We start from the raw sequence: 16,279 nt of genomic DNA on the forward strand, positions 1-16,279 counted from the left end.
AAATTGTGATTAGATTCCAGTAATAAAACACTGTTAAAAGAAAAAACAACTAAGAAATATTCACATGGATTTAAAATTCAAGCACTTAAAAAATACTAACAGGACTTTTCTTTTGAGAAAAAAACAAAAAAAACAACAAACTAAAATCAATACTGGCTTTAAACAACATTAGCATCTACGGATTATTCAACATCAGTGTGTGCGTGTGTTTAAAATTTTAAAGTCTTCAAAGTGCCGCTTCCTGGGCACCCCGACTCTCCTTTTATAATACAAACACCCAGTGTTCTTAATTCTTTTTTTAATTCTTTTTTTTTTTACAAATCTTGTCATGTCATATAAAACATGTCTCCCAGGGTAAAGCCTCCAATGAAGGGTGCTGTGGTCTGCACTAATTAATACATCATCAGCAAAAAGAAGAAGCGTATGAGGGAGGAAAGGAAAAGTCTTCACGCGGCAGATAACTGATTTCCGGTACACCGAGGCATGATTGCAAAGGAGTTCAAACATTCTAACGGGAGGAGAAGGAAAATCCCTTTTTATATACATAACAGGTGAAGATATGTATTAATTCAGTAAACTCGGACTGCCTATTTCTCTCCTCTTGTATGACGATGTAGACTAGAAGAGCAACAGGTCATACATTAGATTTGATACTATCATTTCTTTTCCCCAAGTTATTTTTCAATTATTTTTCAAAGCAGAAACTCAAGAGGAGAATAAAGAAAATGACACGCGACCCGTTGTGGAAGCAGAGGATGAGTGCTGCCTTTGTACAGGCGCCCGGGTCTTTGCTGTGAAATGAGAGGTCAGCCGGTGTGTACAGTACATAATCTATCGCTGACCCTTGACATCCAACAGCAGTGGAAAAGAAAACCCATTTCAAGCAACAACCTTCCCGTCGCCTCAAAATAAAATGACACCTCTGGACCCTGTTAGACTCGCAGATTTTGAGCATCTCTGATGATGATGAGGATGATGGTGGTTACTGCATGAGAGCACATTTACTGCTGTAAAATAAAGTAAATTTGTCATGTTGACATACCCACTTTTCCCTCATGACCTGCTTCATCTGTCTAAACCAAAGGATCTTCTGCATGTTCTTGAACGGCTGCAGACGGTCCAGGTACATTAAATTGCCTGACATGCGTCGGTGGAGTGAAAGAGAGAGGGAAAAAAAAAAGATATACAGGTGAAAGGAGAGGAGGTTCGTGCTGGCAGAAGGTACACGGTGTACCCTTTACTTAGCCTCTGGCTGTTGTGAGAAACTGTTATTGGTTTCTCTTGCTCTGACAGCTTTCACCTGTAAGACTACCAGATAACAGTCTGAATTTTTCCTTCAAGAAATCCAGCGGAAAGACAAAAAAAACAAACAAAGATAAAAACAACCAACAACAATGAATTAATCTTAAAAGATGAATATGAGTGGTGCAATAAAAGGCTGATGCACTGTAGCTTTTTCCTTATTAGCAACATATATCACGCCACACTGCTGCCCTGGCCGACATTTCCCTTCAGTACCATGGACAGTTGCAGTACATCATCCTGACTTGAATCTACAAAGCTGCCATATTGGAGCATATTCCAAAAATGTATGGCAGTGCTGCCTCACGCATTAAGGACTGAACTCACGCAAGTTTTATAATAGAATATATTGCTGTTGGGATCCACAGACAATCAAAACATTTGATTATGTGTGCCAAATAAAGGTGTTTTGCCTTGAAATTTTGCAAAATCGTTTTAAGTAACCTGACCACTGCACCCGTTACACCTATGGCTTTCTGCTGTAAAGCTTATTTTATGATTTTAATTCACATTTATTAAAGTTACATTGTATTTAGATCGGAGGAAGTATGTTTTGATGAAACAAGGTTGAGTTTTATGAGCTGTGGTTTTACATCATGAACGTTGTGTCATGATCTCTGATCCAAGGGTCTGCAATGAGATTTCTCCTCGGGGTGGCGGGTCTCACTCTTCATAATAGCATGAGGTTCAACATCGAGTTCTTCTCACTGAGAGGTGTCAGTTGAGGTGGCTCCGTCATCTGATTAGGATGCCCCCTAGTCATACTCCCATCATAAATTCACCAGGCACATCCAACAAGGAGGAGGCCCCTGGGTTGTCTTCACATTTGCTGGAGAGATTACATCACTTGCTTGGTCTGGGAGCGGTTTGGGATCCCCTCAGAAGAGCTGGAGACAGGGATGTGTCTGCTTTCAATACTTCGACATGTTCATTAAGCTGGAAAGACGATTGATGGGTCGTTCTACCGCTACTCATTAGTTTTTTTATCATATATTATTCTTAAAATGTACAGGAAAGACGATTGGGGAAGACGGACATTTTCCAAGTGTGGTTTCTTCAGAAACTGCACATAAGGATGGCAAGACGGGCCATTATCCAATCACATGGCTGTCATTTTGACTCCTATTTCTGCTTTTTGGTGTGTCAGTGTCATCGGGTATCTCACTGGATCGTAGCCTGGCCTTGGAATTTAGCATTTGCAGAATCTTCATTAGATATCAGTGGAAATAAGACTGACTGCCTTCACATAGCAGAAGAGAATCACAAAGTAATAAAGCTATTTTTATAGGACATGAAAATTACAAAATGTGCAATAGCTAATGTTTAAAATCAGTGTGAATCGAGCATGAAGTGACAAGCCATTTCCACTACTGCACGGGTGTGATTCGCTTGAATTTTGACAGACAGTAGTCTCACATGGACTCCTAAGCCTCTGTCATTCCCTTTGTGATTGAAATATTGCTTGTGAGTAATATGTGACAACACCTTTCTCAATGCATATCAAACAAGCGGGAAAAAAAAAAAAGGACAGACAGGAGCGAAAATGCTGAAATCACTCATGTAAAATAAGTGAAACCGTTTGGCAGGAAATTGTTTGTGCATGTAGCGAATGGAGAAAATAGGTTTTCACAGCATTACACAGATGAACCCACTCAGTGTTGGCTTGTCCTTTCATTGGAATTGTTGAAAATAAGACGAAACTCCTGACACCCTTCCTCCCTTTCCCATCCCTAAACAATGTAATTTGACATAAAATTACAGAATCAGACGTTTTAGTTTCTGCACCCGATCACGCACTCACTCACAGGGATATAAATTAGCACACTGACTGCCAAAGTAAGCCATGAAATGCAGAGTCTATCAGTTGAAGCCGATCTTTCTTGAAAGAAAAGAACCGGGATGTTGTGGGATGAAATGTTCCTTTAACAAGTGGCTATCTGCCCTTCGTCATCTCTGCCCTCTGTTGTCCAGCGCCTGCCACTCTGATTTCCATCCGCATGACGTGATCTGAAAGGGAGAACTCCACCGCTGAGCAGCGCAGCAAACGACATAACCTTGACTTCCGATAAAGACACGTAATAGCAACTGTAAATCCGTCAGGTCACGCCGAGCGCTTCCGATCGCGCCTCCTTCCTAGCAACGGCGAGAGGAGGCCAGGTTTCCTTTTATAGGCCACTCACGATCTGCAGGGGATATGCCACCCTCAATAAATTGAGAGGGAAGAGCAGTGCCGCCCGTTTCATTAAAACCGAACAGAGCTGAAAAATACATCACGGAGGTGAGTGAATTATGCAACAACTATCTAACAATAGTCTGAATATTTTCTCTGAATTCGAACCTTTAAAAAAAAAAAAAGAAAAATCCTACGAGACGCTATGAATGTCACAACAGTAGAATACAGTGTAAGGTCACTCAGTACTGTACACAGCCACAGAAGATCGTGTCAGTGTTTTCTTCTTTCCGCTTTCCCACACACAGATCACGGTGAGCACTATTTTGTCGAAAACTCTCCAAACAAATGACCCAGTAGTACAGTGTATCTGGGTGCATTTGTGAGTATGGTCATATGGCACCAGGACAAGGCATGATGTGTAAAATGAGGTGTAGCAGCAATGCATGTTTGTTGTAGCCCAATTAATGGCTGATTTAAACAGCATTAACCTCCAGATAGACTGAGTCAATCTACTCGTGACAAAGCTCTTCACGCTATTACAACAGTGTAAACCATACACTGTATCATAAAAATCAGCTAAGCTATACGGAGCACTGTGTCCCTCCCAGAAAGAAAAAAAAAAGGAGCATGAATGTGAGAGTGAGAAAGAGAAAGCGGGGGGTGGGTGGGGGGTGGGGGTGTGTCCAAAAACAAGATTGAATCACTGCAGCAGTCACAAGTGTCCATCCTCCTCTGCCACATCTGTGCAAAGACGTTCCATCAGCCATCAAAAAGCATGTAGGTAGTACAAGGTCAGCGGTGGAGGTGAGGATATTGCACACGCAGACTAACGTCAACAGCTCCATCGAAATGGCACAGCGCAGGCGTCACACTGAAGAATAAAGTTCTTTTTTTGTTCTTTTGTTTTCCACACAAATGAGCACTGTAAAAAATTCAAAAATGCGCCCCCCTATCGACGGCTTCTTTTATTGCAGCACATTTCCCTTCTTTTTTTCGGCATCTCTGTTTCCAGACATCCACTTATTTATCTTTTTTAAAAAAAAGTGTTGCACGTTTCTGTTCGTAGTCTGTATGGAGCGGTTTGAGAGTGCATTTTGGCAGTAAAGTTAAGTCTTTATTTCAGGTCAGGTGCGTCGACAGCCAGGAGAGTCGATGGGTCAAACCAGACGGCCATGATTTTTGAGGTTAATAGAGTCCTGTGCTCTCCTTCTTCTTCTGCCCCACCCTGCTTATCCCTCGCCGCCAGCACGGTATAACCTAATGATCACATGCCTGAGGCACCGAGTCCCATACTGGCGGTGTGGCTCATGCAGGGCAGCGTCTGAACGGTCTTGGGGAAGTCGTGGGTGAGGATTCGTCCGTTCTCTCCGCCGCTCCCGTTGCCGCTCATTCGGGTCAGGGTGGAGCAGCGCATGGCGTCATTGATGGATTGCTGCCAGAGACAAAGACATGACAGTTAGCCTGCAGACCACACTTCAGTCAGTGGAACAAATATGCACTGAAACCTAAATGGGACTTCTAATGAAACATATAAAAGCTCGCGGCACACAGAAAAAAAATGACATTACTTTCAGCTACGTCTGCAGGATGGTGCAGCTTCTCTGGGTATTATCACAGAAATATACGCACAGGAGAGTCTGTTTATGTTGCACTCTGAACGTGGTGCAGGGATGCTGAGAATCTGAGGCGCAAATTGAGCTGTGAGGAGTCATAAGGTGCAGGTTTTTAAGCTCTTTATCAGGGACGGAATGATGCTCCTGGGTGGTAAACTCTGGTGCCGGCCATTATGCATCGAATGTCCTAATTTGTAATAGGAGGAGCAGAGAGAGATGTGGGCAGTGAGATGGGAGCCGGGGCTTCACTCAGAGGTTTAATAGCTCCATTCTACAGTCGCGTGCAATAAAAGCCACTGGGCTCGAAAGATGACCTAATGATGTGCGATGCTCGTGTGTGTGTGTGTGTGTGTGTGTTCACGTGTGTCAGTCCGCATCCCCCTATTTTAAAGCTGATTAAATTGGGCAAAGCGAGGCTGATCCAGAGTAACCGGTAAGTGCTGCACGGGGATTGGAGAATTACAACGGCCTCTAATTGGAACAGTGTTGTTGTTTCTTTCAAGCCAAACAGAATAAAGGAGCCGTTGGACTAATAGGCTCCTCTCCAGTCTCATCAGCATACTGATCAGGTGCCTTTCTGCAGACTGATGAAAACATGAGATTCACACAGAAGATTCTTCCCTGTCTTGGCCCTGCCTTCATTTTTTTGTATTTTTTTTCCTGTTTACTGTGTGCCCCGAGGGACTTTGATGTTGGACGGGTAAATCAAAGGCTGCTGGTTGTAAATTGATCCATAAAACAGATGAGTAACGGCTACGAAATCACAGCTGCTGGAGGAGAATCCTCACTAAGCATAACAAAAGCAACACGTCTTCACTTGGAGATCACGCACAGACAACAGTTTGAGTTAGACCGTTTCTTGGTTAAAGCAGGGATGGAGGACATGCGTGGCGCACCGGGCCTGCCTTATGGTATACATATAAACGATGTTCACCACAATGGGCTCTGCGTTTGCGAGACAGTCAGCAAAAAGGAAGGAGGAGGAAGGAGCAAGGGGAGAGATTTGCTCAGAGCGACAGAGGTAGATAGATGTACCACTGTGATTTAAATTGCCTTTATACCTGTGAAATGCTGGAAAAGTAGGCTTAAGATTACTGTAATGAATGCAGTAATGGGATATAACAGGAGGCCTGCTATGTAAGCTGAACCAAAAAAAGTGAAATGTGTAGTTAACGCACCCCCCATCCCCCCCAAAAGCGTAACTCGGAAAATTGTGCACATTACAAGTTACTGTATTCATTTTCCTCTTGTGAAACCCAAGGATGACTAATAATAATAATGCAATAAATAAAGCAAAAAAAAACAAACAAAAAAAAGCAATAATGCAAGAATATCTAGCTGATGGGACTAAAACACACTGAACATCCATGAACAGGCATAAGGGCAATTTTAAAATCAAGTGATTCAACCACACTGCGGGAGATCGGTGACAGAGACGGAGCGAGGGAGCGGCAGGAGCAGAGAGAGGTACAGGTACAGGAGAGCTTTGGCACTGCGGTGGAAGCCGTGAGAGGCCATACTGTGATCACGGTTAGATGGGAGGAAGAGGTGGAGGCAGATGTCATCATCATCATCATCATCATCATCATCATGGCTTGATCACAGCGTTTCCTACCCCGTGGCTGTGCTCTGCCCTTATATCTTAACAGTGTTGTTGGCGTACAGGCCGTAGCTCTGCAGCTCTGTGTAGGGGGCGCTAGCACCACTGTCTAAGGCTGAGCAGTGAAAGGCCTGAGCGGCTGAGGCGGCAGCAGCCCGCGCAGTGGACACCTTCATTCGGCGCGACTCGGTCCTGGACTTGTAGCAGAACTCCACCAGCGCCACCAGCATGGCCAGACCCAGGCCTCCAATCAGGATGTAGAAGACGCCCGCCACATTGCTGAGGCTCAGAGCGCTCGTCTTGTCCTGGAGGGAGGAGGAGGAGGAAGAGGAGGAGAAGGAGGAGGAGGAGAAGAGGCAGAGGCAAGAGGTGAGGGGTGATAGTGGCTACAAAACAGACATCAGACATAAAACCTGAATAACACACCGCAAACATGTACATACAGAAAAAAAAGACACAGATTGAACACGGACACTCAAAACCACGCATACATACGAGTACAAGCACATACAGATTGTCTTACAACCACTCTTTAACCTTAACACCTTCAATGAATTACATTACAGGGAAGTCGTCCCCTTTATTTCCATGATACATGGACTTGTGACTTTCTTTTTTCTTAAATCCATTTGTAAGTTTAACTCTAGCTAACTCGACTTCAGTGTCATCTTAAAACACGTCTTAGACCAAAAAATAAGATTTTGTTTAATGTGGACCACAATTGTGTCCCCACTACGAAGCTGTTGACAGATTCAGGTCCTTACACACACCCACGCACGCACACAAACAAACTAATTAGGCACACAGAGTCACACAAGTACAGGGTAGACAAAGATAACAAGACCCCCAAAATAATACACACAATTACAAAGCATTAACAATAGTTTCGGAGGCCTGTCTCACAAAGCTGGATTTAAAGCATTAGCGGCATATCTTTGGATTTATCTCCTCCTTTCTGATCCCAGAAAAATAGCGAAAGCAGAATTTGATGCCTAATGGTGCGGACCAAATCTGGAGTTTCTCTACGGGGCTTACAATTCATCCATGAACCATCATGATTAACATTTGTACGGGATCAGAGAACAAAATAATAATAATAAAAAAACAAACAAAAAAAAACGCATTAAGGCAATGATGTAACTTTAGAAGAAAAATAACTAATTATTCATACAATTTTAAAGATGTGCAATAAAGTTTATCTAAAGAAAAAGGCGTTTTTGAAGGATGTTGAGTCACAGTAGAAGCGGTAAAAACAAATAATTCCTATGAATACTGCCTTTCAAAATGTTTTTTCTCCTGATGTTATTACCGTATGTCCCACTGAGTTTCCTACGTAGTTTGAAGGACAGCTACGGTTCAAATACAATAACTTTTTTTAATATGTTTATTGCATTGAGGAGCTTTCAGTGAATAATAAATAGAGGTTGGCGAATTGTTCTACAACTGCAGAAACAGACTATGAGGCAACGTTGTGACCTGGTGGCACCATCGTCAAAAAAAAGGAAAAGAAGAAGAAGAAGAAAGTATTCTGTCTGAGCCCTGATGACAGGCTGTGATCTGCCTCTTAAGAGCAAAAAAAAAAAGAAAAAAAAAAAGGAAGATAAGTCTACAGAGGGAAAATTAGCTCCCGGTGATTTATTCAAACTACATTTTTGGTCAAAGTCATTTTGATAATTTAACAAATCACGCTCGGCGCGGCGCTCCTCTCTATCAACACGGGGAATGTTAATGAAATATTTTAATGCAGTTTTCTCTTGAATTTATTCATGAATCTTTTCTTTCCCCCCCCACTTCACTGGAGGAGACAAGTAACTTCTTTGTTTGCTACACGTATTTCAAGATCAGGAAGTGATTTGAGGAAGTCGTCTTTCCATTGTGCAAACTGGACACGACTCACCTCCATCGACAAGTCGCAAGCTGAGAGGGGATTCATTCATAGAACTGGGGATTCTCACTTCCAAATATGAATTAACATGACAAAAGGAGTCCACCTCTCAAAAATTCACAAATAACTAACACACATATATATATAGAGAGAGAGTAGTAGACTTATGAAATTCGGTTAGTTTCTCTCCGTAAAAGGCACCTAGAAATGACTCTGGTGTATTTGGTGCTATATAAATAAAGTTGAATTAAATTAAATATATGACCCCCCCCCCCCCCCCCAAGCAGTGAGTCAACTATTACTTTTTTAGGTCTATTTACTCACTTTTACACATTCCACATTATAATCTATAACCACATTTCAATAATCAACAGTTTCCCTTCTTCTAAATCAATATTGACGTCATTTCATCGTGGCTATTATTTTGTATCCACATGTCTAATGTCGATCTTTCAGAATCGTAAATGTTAAGTTTTATTAGTGAAGTCAGATAAACCTCACTCTGTGGGACAGGCCTCATACACTGAAAACTGATTATGGGCTAAAATAAACCGTTCGCAATGTGGTCACAAGAACCATTTGACACAAAATTCATATGAAGTCTAAAAATACTTGTGCCGTTTATCAGTCAGATTTAGTACAAGTTATGTACATAGACGCTCCACAACCCCATGCATTCATGCAGCAGCACTAACAAGTGTTTAGTTTGACACTGCTTCATATATTTGGTTATTTGTCTCAATCTCAGTGGCACTTACATACATTCATGTCTTTTCATGGTGCTTTGTGTGATGGAATTATTAAAAATGTACATTATATTAACCAAATAATAGCTATGAATTGGAGTCTTGAGTCTATACAGTATAAATAGTTGTAGTTATGTGAGGATGGGTAAGACGTTATAATGTGTCTCCATATATGTATTATGAAGTGTATTATATCTATACATCCTACAACTAGATATCAGTAATTAATCTAAAAATCATGCTTACAGCAGGGCAAGTGTGTCAAACTATGTGCAATGAAGAAGCTGATTCTTCCCTCTGTGGTTTAAATCATGCTGGCTCGTAGTCACCAAATTCTAAGAAGTACCTTGAAGATATACCAGTCGCAGAAAAACAATATAAAACAAAACAAAAAGAACAAAGTGAAGAAGTGCTTTATTCCTTCTCACTGTAAACTGCTGGGAGTTGGTAGATGGGGTTGTTTAAGAAAGTTTGTGAGATTTCTGACTGGGAGGATAAAAATGCTTTGAAATATCCAGGATAGGAGTACAGAGGAAATAGTAAAAAAAAAAAATCATCTCATTAAGAAGAATGGGTTATTTGATGCTGAAAGCTATATGAGCGATATTACAACTCACAGCAAGTGTATATTTAGTGGTTTTCTACCAAATCTGTATTGAAATGCATTTTCTTGCCGTGAGGATTTATACACAAAGAGACAGAGCACTTCATAGCACATGGTTTGACATGTCTGCAGGATCGACAGGAAGGGCACTCTGGTACTCTTGAAGGTATCTGAACCCTCAAAACTAAAGCTTTCCCTGGACGGGAGCATATTTCTAAAGTGGATAAATGACAGGAAGCATGCACATAGGGTGGCATACTTGGGTCAAAAGTTGGAGTTGTTAGAGCAGTCGACAGAGTTTGCGTCCATACATGCACTCGGGTGGGGTTATGATCAGGGGCCAGGGGGCAGGGCGGAGAGATCGACACGTTTGAAGAGTTCAAAGAGAGGAAAAGGGCTTCACCCCTTTCATTCAGTTATTTATTCTTTTCCTCAGGCGCGAGTTGTGTTCTAACAAACTACTTTGAGAGTGATTAATAATTCATCTACAGTACAAACCCAAGGTTATCATAACACTTGTTATTTGTGTGTCCGTGTGTGTCCGTGTGTGTGTGTGTGTGTGTGTGTGTGTGTGTGTGTGTGTGTGTGTGTGTGTGTGTGTGTGTAAAGGGTTGGATAATCTATTTGGGGAGGGTTTACTCCACCTCGATGGGAACTGTAGCCTATGTATGTGCAACAACTCATGGTAACGATCCAAAAGGAACCCGCACGCAATATTTATTTACACACTGTTAATGAACAGCAAATCTCTGACAACACAAGCTCTTCAGTGGGAAGAAACAGACACCAGAGCACCACCAGAGTACTGGCCCAAATATAAGACGCCGTGTGTGGGAGTCACATATTAAAATGTGGGATCGTTTGATTTTAGGGGAACAGGGATCTTGTCTTTGATCCCACGGCATGAGAGGCCGTCATTGCATGAGCCCTGTTAAGTTTTCTCATAGTGAAAACCAACATTTTAGTAGAACTATTTCTTTCAAAGTAAAACCTTTTGAAACTAGAAAAAGAAACAAAAACAGGAGAGAATACCAACAACTAACAACACAAATAAAAAGCTGCATTCGGAGAAGTGGGAATCATTGTGGGGACATTCCCCCCCCCCCCCAAACAGTAATTATGTTGTACTGGCCCCCCCTCGCTCACTCTGCCTCTCACCACAACTGCAGCTTTGATGATGAGCGATAAAATCTAAGTCACTTGCAGCAGAATTATTAGCAGTGAATGACAATTATCTCACGAATGGATTTATTTTGTGTAATACAGTTTCTTGCGGGAATGCAGAAAATGACTATTCATATGGTGTGAGATCTAATCTGCTTCTGCACTACAACACAATGCAAACAGTTTTCTCTGAAGGCACAAAAAAAACCAAGTGTGAGTGTCTACTAAAATTCACCTTTATGGCCTATAAAACAGATTTTTACAAAAACAGACCTGAACATCTGCTCGTTAAACTTTATTGCACTAGTCATATTAAATTGGCTTTAAAAAAGATATTTATCAGATTTTTTTTCAGGATTAGGTTATTTGACTATTTTATTGTATTTAATATTTACCAATTTTAAGTTTATTGCCAAAACAACTACTTCCACATTAATATGAATTTTTTTTTAACTCTTTTTAATGATGACTGTGATTAATAAAGGAAAAACGATGATATATACATATGTTTAAAAAAGAAACAAAAAACTATTTCATTTAATGTGTGATAGATTTGAATTATATGGGAGCTTCGCTGTTTGAATTGAATTCTATGAACGTTTGCAATATTCAACTTGTTGTTTTTTTTTGGATGAAAGTGTTTATCTTTAAACCGTCGTCTTATATTCAGGCCAATACGGTGGTACTGCCAGAGCCACATGGGGCGCGTCGCTCGGTGTGATAGGAGGCTGAGGGCTGGACTCGGGGCTGGTTCGGGATTGGGGCGGGGTAATGCTGGGAGGTGCTGTGAGGTGACGGGGTTTGGGGGTGGAGACTGACCTTTCTTCCGGAGTCCTTGCTGCCACACTCCCCTTTATCGTACCACCATTTGTTTTTCAGTTTGTCTAAGACGGCTTGCTCATTGAGTTTCAACACCGCTAGGTTTACTGGGATTCTTCCAACCATAAGGAAATAACATAAATAACATATTATATACCATGTTATTTTATGTTATTAAATCAGAAACACACAGCAGCAAATACATACACACATTTATATGCTTGAGCTTGATTAAAAGCAAATTGCGCACAAACTGACCCATATCACACACACACACCACATACAAACACACTCACAATAAATAGCATAGAAACCATTAGAAATGAAAGAGTCAAAAGTGATATGCATTAATACTCCATCTATCTTATTTGGCTTGCTCCCTAGGGCAGTAGATGTGTATTACTATATCACTTTGGGTAACCGGCACACACTGCTTACCCTCCTTTAAGCAACATCAATGGCTTTTTATTATGTGAAAAGGCAAAATTTGACAAAAAGAAAATTGCCTTGAATTTGACTATAGCCCCAAATTGGAAGCGCGTGGTCTGGTAATATCACCAGCCACAAGGGGTCTAACTGGTGTAATTAGCAATCATTGATCAAATTCCAACTACCCCTGTTCACTTGTAAAGCAGCAGACATGATACAAAAAGTCCCCTCTCTGTGGTGTTCAAATTCCTCCCCTGCAGGCCAAATAATCACCACCCCCCTTTGGCACTTTTGCTTTGCTCTTTCCTCGAACCACGGAGAGATTAAGTGCTGCCGGAGCGGCGGTGCAGCGCGGGGAACTGCCGGTTACCCCCTATCCCTGGCCCGCCCCCACTCCCGGTGGTGGTGGGTTACCCGCAGGGTTTATCAAACTGGCTCTGACCTTGGAGTCCCCGCCCCCGCTGCCGCATTCTCCCTTGTCGTACCACCACTTGTTTTTCAATTTGTCCAAGAGGCCCTGCTCGTTCAGTTTTAACACTGCCAGGTTTACTGGGTTTCTTGAAGATAATATAAAATGATAGCAATTAGGAGACAGTCTATGGGACAAATATACTTGTATGGTGGCGGTGATCATGACAACACTGACACTCCTGCACGTAGCTACTGACATGAGGCAGGAGCACTGCTTTCGGATGCACGTGTTAGTTGTATTCTTGCAATGGGCTGAAATGCTGAGGGCCCGTGCAGTAGTAGTGCCAGGTTTTACCAAGCAGGTACATCAGAAGGAGGGAGAACAATCCATATGAATGGAGACGCTTTGGCTGCTTAAGTCTGTACACAAGTGGTAATTTCCTTCCAGCCCCACCAGCATACAGATTGCTATGGTAACCAAGCTATCGATACATTCAATCTAACAGGATCTTTGGGAATAGAAGCTTGTACTGGTTCATTTAGAACTATCAGGGAAATGAACAAGAAGTTCAGTTATTAAACAAGCTGAAAGGAAATTTAGTGACCACCTATAGCTGGAGCCACCCAAACCATCTCCTCGCTGATAGCTCTCGCTCTTTCTGGTGAGTGCGTATTCCCTAGAGCTGGCCGGCTGAGGACAAAGATTCTATCCATCACCAAATCACAGAAAGGCAGAATCTGCAATCAGAATTTGCATAAGCGAAGTGAAGATTACAGCCTGTGCCAGACTGTCTGTTTCCTTTGAATCAGTGTCAATTCTTCTGCGGAGTGCGATGATTTGGTGTGGTAATAGTCTACCTCTCTCTCTCTCTCTGGTAGACACAGAAGAGTCTCTGTCCCAAACCTCGAGTGCACAACGCAGCTGTAGGGAACACGGGTTTGCTCGGGGCCGGTAAAACCTCAGACTTCTTTCTTTTAGTCCGAGAAAGAATTCAAAGTATGGATGTTCTGGTTACTAGTGGGGCGGCCGTTAGTTTGGCCGCTTCGGTTGCGGTGAGCAAATGCAGCAAAGAGAAGTTACTGAATGTTGGTGGGATGGGGACATCTGCAAGGTAAATATATGGAGGTGGTCGACATTTAGTACAAGTAGAAGTGAAGCGAGTACAATAAAGATTCTTAGAAAATGTTAGACAAAGCAAAGCATGCTCTGTGAAGACCTGTAAAACAAATGGTTATTTCACCAGCATGCTAAATCATACCTGCACTGCATCATGGGTAACAGTCTATATATGAAAGAACAAATTCAACCCTGAGATTGGTGAATAACGAATGGTTCAGAGAGCACTGGTATCAGATCTCTTATCAGCCCAGAACTAATATTCTAAACCCTGTTCAAGCAGATTCATTAACAATGCATTGCAGGTATGATTGAAGTCGGCTCTTTAAAATAACGGGTCATTCACACATGCCAACATCTTGGTGAGCATAATTGGAAATTTTCTTTTGACATGATTGGAAAAGAAAAAAAAAGAAAAAAGAAAAAACTTTGAATCTTTCTGATTGGCATGCTTAAGCAGTACTCATCCAATCATGAATGTTTGTTATCTGCTAATGAAACTCCGTATCGGGGCATCTGTGAATGACCACGGTGGCATACTGAAAATAACACACATCCAGGTAATAATTGACTCATAGAGAGGGCGATAACGGGGGCCATCCTCAGATGTTGTAGGTCTGGACCAAATGAACGACATGACTTGGGAGTGGATTGTTTGTGCCGCTGGTACTGAATCATTAATGCAGCACGTTTGATGTATGCTCTGCAATTTGTCCAAACTTTCAAAAACAAGAGCATGTGACTAAAGCTTTGGGAAACATCACTTGTAACTATCCTGACCTCTGGCTGTCGACCAAACTGGATCTGAATGAATCCACAGCGAGTTCCAATGAGATCTTCCCATATGGCTCCTTTCATTAAAATAAATTAGGCCTATTAGAGATACATTAAAAGCCTCAGATGCCACCCGCTTCTGCACTCTCTGTAGTTGCAGGAGAAATATCAATGGGAAGTTGGTTAAGGTGTTAATGTGATGTGAAATGACAGCTGCTGCTCTTGGACATCGAGGGCTGAAGTACATCCAGAATGAATTATCGTTCATTATGTCAATTATCACATCAAACGTGGTAAATACGTGTCCAACTCTACCGACATCACATCGGAGGTGTGAGCCCTGGCTTTAGTGGGAGAGTAGCCATGTGTGATGGATCGTTTAAAGACTAAAAAGGCCACTTCAGGGGTTCGGATGGTCTACGAGATGCACATTATCATTTTGTATTGGTTGTTTGTGTGTTTTGGGGGATGCTTCAATTTGGAAGCAGACTGCATAAAACTGGAGTACAAATGCTTCAGAATGTGATTACGAGGCAGGACTGTCCTCTTCAAGAGGAGCTTAAAGAAGCATCTCTTACACTTCTGCTAGTGCTCACAAGTCAGCTATGAATTGGCTGCATAAATAAATTCAACATGGCTTTGAATGGTCAAAACTGACTTTATGATGCTATGAATGATTTTGCAACATGTGCAAACAAAACAAAAAAGGATGGCAGTGAAAGACGTGTCCATGTCTTCTACATGTATGAACACGACCTTGAAATTAGGTATTCTTATGGAGAGAAATAAAAAATGCACACCTGAATAAAAATGCATGAAATCTCATGAAAAAGAGAAAGGAATTGATCCAAGAATGTATGTGAGCATAAAGTCAATGTATAAATAAAGAGGATGGAATATGATTCTCACACACAAGCTTCAATAAAAGCCCCTGTAGGGGCTTTTATCCACCCGCTTTGCAGGAGCAGGGCTTTACCTGAGAGGGGAGCCCTTCGGTGTGGCAATTCCATACCCTTTAGAGTCCAGGTTCCCTCCCACCTTCATAGTGTCACAAGGTTTCCTCTGTTCGATGTATTCGTTCATTGTAGACTCCAGCAGGTAGGCATACTTGCCCTTGGACTTCCTGACTCTCATGACGCCCTCGTCCGTCGTCCGGACGAACACAGACGGGTCGGCAGACTTCATGTAGGACCACATTTTCTCAAACACAGCAATCTTCGACCTCTGGGCAGCCCCAAATGTTAACAACAGAGGGACGGGAGAGCAGAGAAAGAGACAGGATTTAATTAAATACACATTTAATCAAAAAGTTAAAAAGAGTAACAAAACTAGGACTGTATGATATTAAACATGCAAAAATCCCCATGGCGACATTTTAGATGCAGAATAGTTTTTGTTTTCAGTACGTTTCCCTTGATCATTGTGCTTTTGTGCTTCCGAATTCTGGCCTGTTGTCTTCGGGTATGAAATCATGTTGAGATAAAAATTAGAGTTCGGGTCTCTATCTGATTGGTGAAATATGTTGACATGCAGAGCATGAATATACTATGCATGGTGAGTTTCTTTTGTTATATGTATATTTCAAATGTTGACATCAGTGACAATACATTTGCAATATGATGTGAAGCCCCATTTAGAAAAA

General features: G+C 41.8%; 1 protein-coding gene across 1 annotated transcript in view; it reads right to left on the reverse strand.

Moving 5' to 3' along the window:
- Positions 1-4,739: 4,739 nt before the first annotated feature.
- gria1a (glutamate receptor, ionotropic, AMPA 1a) overlaps positions 4,740-16,279 on the reverse strand; it is a gene marked incomplete at its 3' end in the record, with an annotated part of 76,981 nt that continues 65,441 nt past the window's right edge. The window contains exons 13-16 of the mRNA XM_080466170.1: positions 15,614-15,861; positions 12,778-12,892; positions 6,736-6,993; positions 4,740-4,907 (exon numbers count right to left, since the gene is read on the reverse strand). Of these exons, the coding sequence (XP_080322296.1) occupies positions 4,740-4,907; positions 6,736-6,993; positions 12,778-12,892; positions 15,614-15,861 (789 nt within the window). The remainder of the gene's footprint in view (positions 4,908-6,735; positions 6,994-12,777; positions 12,893-15,613; positions 15,862-16,279) is intronic.

Source organism: Lipophrys pholis (genome assembly GCF_963383615.2).
Source record: "Lipophrys pholis genome assembly, chromosome: 6".
Taxonomy (NCBI): domain Eukaryota; kingdom Metazoa; phylum Chordata; class Actinopteri; order Blenniiformes; family Blenniidae; genus Lipophrys; species Lipophrys pholis.